We start from the raw sequence: 3081 nt of genomic DNA, 5'->3' as shown, positions 1-3081 counted from the left end.
ACAGTCATTTACTGGTCCAATCTGTGTGACACCTAATCCTGATACCCCCCCATTCTGCACTGATATACCCCCCCATTCTGCACTGATATACCCCCCCCATTCTCCTCCTCATTGTTCACATGACCGACCTTTACAAAGTCCCTCAGAAAAAGACGAGAAAACGATAAATGACATCAGAAGTTTTATTTACTTTAAGGAAACAAAGACAGACGGATGGGGGGGGGGTTGTAATTTCTGATTATTTACAGCGGAGATCTGTGGTGGAGCCACAAGGGTATAATACAATATTATGGGTGGAGTGATGGCGATGGGGAGGTCGGAGTGACTCCCCGCCATTATCGGGTTCATATATTAGCGGAGCTGCAGCGTCTGAGAAATAACAAGATCCGAGTCCGCTCCAGGCTTTGCTTGTTCTTGTTGTTCGGTGATCAGGCGGGAGAGGTTCAGGAAGACATTACAACATGTACCCCCCCCCTTCTGCCCCGGGGCATTTCTCTGTACATTACTGCGCGATCTGCCACTCGGGACCAATTCACACTCCACACAACTACATCACATCTCAAGGACATTTCTGCCCCATAGGAACCTCCAAAGGACGGCGGAGCGCAGTCATGCCTCTGATTGGTTGCAGCCGATGTCACTATAAAGGGTTAATGATTATTGGCGGACGGATCTGTGGCTATTTAGTGCAATTCTCACAATAACAATAGAATGACGTCACAAGTCGTGTCCAATCAGCTTCACAAGGACAAACATGAATTTATCATGGTGGGGTCACGGGGGGGCCACAGGTTACTGACAATGGTGACAACACATCAATACATTCACAGAATGATCTCCAATCACAGGCCCAGGAATGGCGTCACACAAGTCCTCGGGGTAAGGCCGCTGGTTACCCACCAATCACACAGTCAGTTGGGGAGGGTGTCAAGGCCCAGCGAGGCCGCATGCTGCTTGGCCCTCAGCCTCAAGTTCTCAATGCTGGTGGTTTTGCTGTTGAGGTTGGGAAGGGCCCCGGAGGTCTGCAGGATGGGGGAGGACCAGACCTGCTGGGCATGAGACAAGGACTGGTAGTAGGACTGGCAGTGCAGGGAGCTGAGTGGCGCCATGCTGACATTCATCCCTAGGTAGGGCATGGCGGGCGGGCTGGCCATGTCGAAGGAGGAGTAATGGACCAAGTTATTGGTGGCCGCCATGTGTTGCCGGAACTGTTCCTGCAGGCGGAAGAGGCTGAGAGGAGACGAGGAGTACGAGTGAGTGGGGGGGAGGCAACTGCTAGAGGAGGCCGCCATCGAGGAACTGACCGGAGACTCTGCAACATAAAACAAGACTCCGGTTATAATCTGCATGCTAGTAATGGCCAGAGAGAGACCAAACCACCCCACTGCTATTCATTATTACCCCACCGAGTCCACCAACCCCCTATCCCACCTTCAGTCAGTCTAACATGGCGCCCAATGTCAGGAGGTTACATTAAAACCAATCACATTTCATTTTATTCACCATACAGAACCTGCACTCAGGCCACACCGTGCGGACCACCATACAGAACCTGCACTCAGGCCACACCGTGCGGACCACCATACAGAACCTGCACTAACCTGTTTTCGGACTTGATCTCTTGTAGTTGGGGATTTTGGAGTCGGAGATCTGAGGTTTCTCAGTCTTGGGGTCCTCTTGTGGGCTTTTGGTTTCCTCCTCTTTATCTGTCTGATCCTCAGCTGCGGATTCGCTGGCCGATTGCTCCGACAAAGTTAGGTTGAGCTCCACATTGGCCTCACTCAGAGAAGTGTGCGGTTTATTGGAGTCATGACTTGGAGTTGAAGGCTCTGCAGGGGCGGGGTCTATTTTGCTTTCGCTGTTGTCAGTCTCGGAGTCTTTATGTTTTTGCAGCTGTTCTTTTTGGAGACTACGTTGCTTCTTGCGGAACTTGGCTCTTCTGTTTTTAAACCAGACCTGCAATGGAAGCACCACAAATAAGAAACATTTCATCATCATTCTCAACATTCATGGAAAAATTCAGTATGGAAACTTTTATTTCATATAAAAATGACATTTCCAATGTTATGGTTAGGAAGAGCAATGCCATGACCCCACCCCCGAGGTACCTGTACTCTGGCCTCTGGGAGATTAGTGCACATGGCCAGCCTCTCCCTCATCACTACATCCGGGTAATGCGTCTTCTGAAATGTCTTCTCCAGTGCCTCCAGCTGCTGAGCCGTGAACGCGGTACGACTTCTGCGCTGTTTGCGATGCTGAGAGCCATAGCGAGCTTCCAAAATGATGTCTTGAAATGTACAGCCGTTGGAAAATAAAAAAGGGCCAATTTAATTACAGGAAATGTGTGGAGTCTCATCAATCACATTAATTGTTCTAAGCTGCCTGGTCACCCCTGAATTATCATTCCCACCTCTTCCATGTCCAGGATATCAGTCCTATTGTCCTAGGGTGAGATTATGAGATCACTGCTACCGCGTAGGCGGAGCTTATACAAATATGCTTCTGCTGGGAAATCCTATTGGTTGCCCAGGGTTTGTGATGTGTGCAGCCCTCATATAAAAGTCATTGGCTGACATAACAATGTAGCAGTAAAAGTGATCACAATTCCCACAAATAATTGATGGTGACGTCATTCTTACCAGCCAATCTCTCGGCCAAGGTGAGGGCGTGCACAGAGGGCCGGTAGTCTGGGGCGTGTTGGGCGTGCTGCGCTGCTTGCTGGTGCAGGTTGTACATGGCGCTGAGCGAGTTGACTGCATGCAATGAATATCCATTTACTCCATAATGCTGCATGATGAAAGGACCTGCGGGGACATCAGATGGACCAGAAATGACCAATCAATAAATCTATCATGAGCAGAAAATCCAATATAATCAATTATGTTCTATAAGGGTTTCCTTTTCTCAGCTTATATATTTCACTTTCGTCATTATGTACAGGGTAAGGAGCATGGGGTCACTGTATCTCTATTATTGGGGCATGGGGTCACTGTATCTCTATTATTGGAGCATGGGGTCACTGTATCTCTATTATTGGGGCATGGGGTCACTGTATCTCTATTATTGGGGCATGGGGTCACT

At 49.0% G+C, this 3081-nt stretch overlaps 1 protein-coding gene across 1 annotated transcript; it reads right to left on the bottom strand.

Annotated features, from left to right (window-relative positions):
• Positions 1-253: 253 nt before the first annotated feature.
• On the bottom strand, positions 254-2793 carry DMBX1 (diencephalon/mesencephalon homeobox 1). The gene is made up of 4 exons (XM_072421176.1): positions 2640-2793; positions 2109-2287; positions 1602-1956; positions 254-1312 (listed from the first exon to the last, which is right to left on the bottom strand). Exons 1-4 carry the CDS (start codon positions 2791-2793, stop codon positions 912-914), a joined length of 1089 nt encoding a protein of 362 aa, XP_072277277.1. The 3' UTR covers positions 254-911.
• Between the last annotated feature and the right edge of the window lie 288 nt (positions 2794-3081).

Source organism: Pyxicephalus adspersus, chromosome 8, assembly GCF_032062135.1.
Source record: "Pyxicephalus adspersus chromosome 8, UCB_Pads_2.0, whole genome shotgun sequence".
NCBI classification, from domain to species: Eukaryota; Metazoa; Chordata; class Amphibia; order Anura; family Pyxicephalidae; genus Pyxicephalus; species Pyxicephalus adspersus.
This window is presented reverse-complemented; position numbering and strand designations above follow the sequence as displayed.

Bases quoted from the DNA above. Each gene is read 5' to 3' on its own strand.
- DMBX1 (XM_072421176.1), bottom strand. From the start codon at position 2,793: ATGCAGCATTATGGAGTAAATGGATATTCATTGCATGCAGTCAACTCG. The intron at 2,288-2,639 runs GTAAGAATGACG...GTACATTTCAAG, and splicing joins CTTGGCCGAGAGATTGGCTG to ACATCATTTTGGAAGCTCGC. The intron at 1,957-2,108 runs GTACCTCGGGGG...CTTCCATTGCAG, and splicing joins TCCCAGAGGCCAGAGTACAG to GTCTGGTTTAAAAACAGAAG.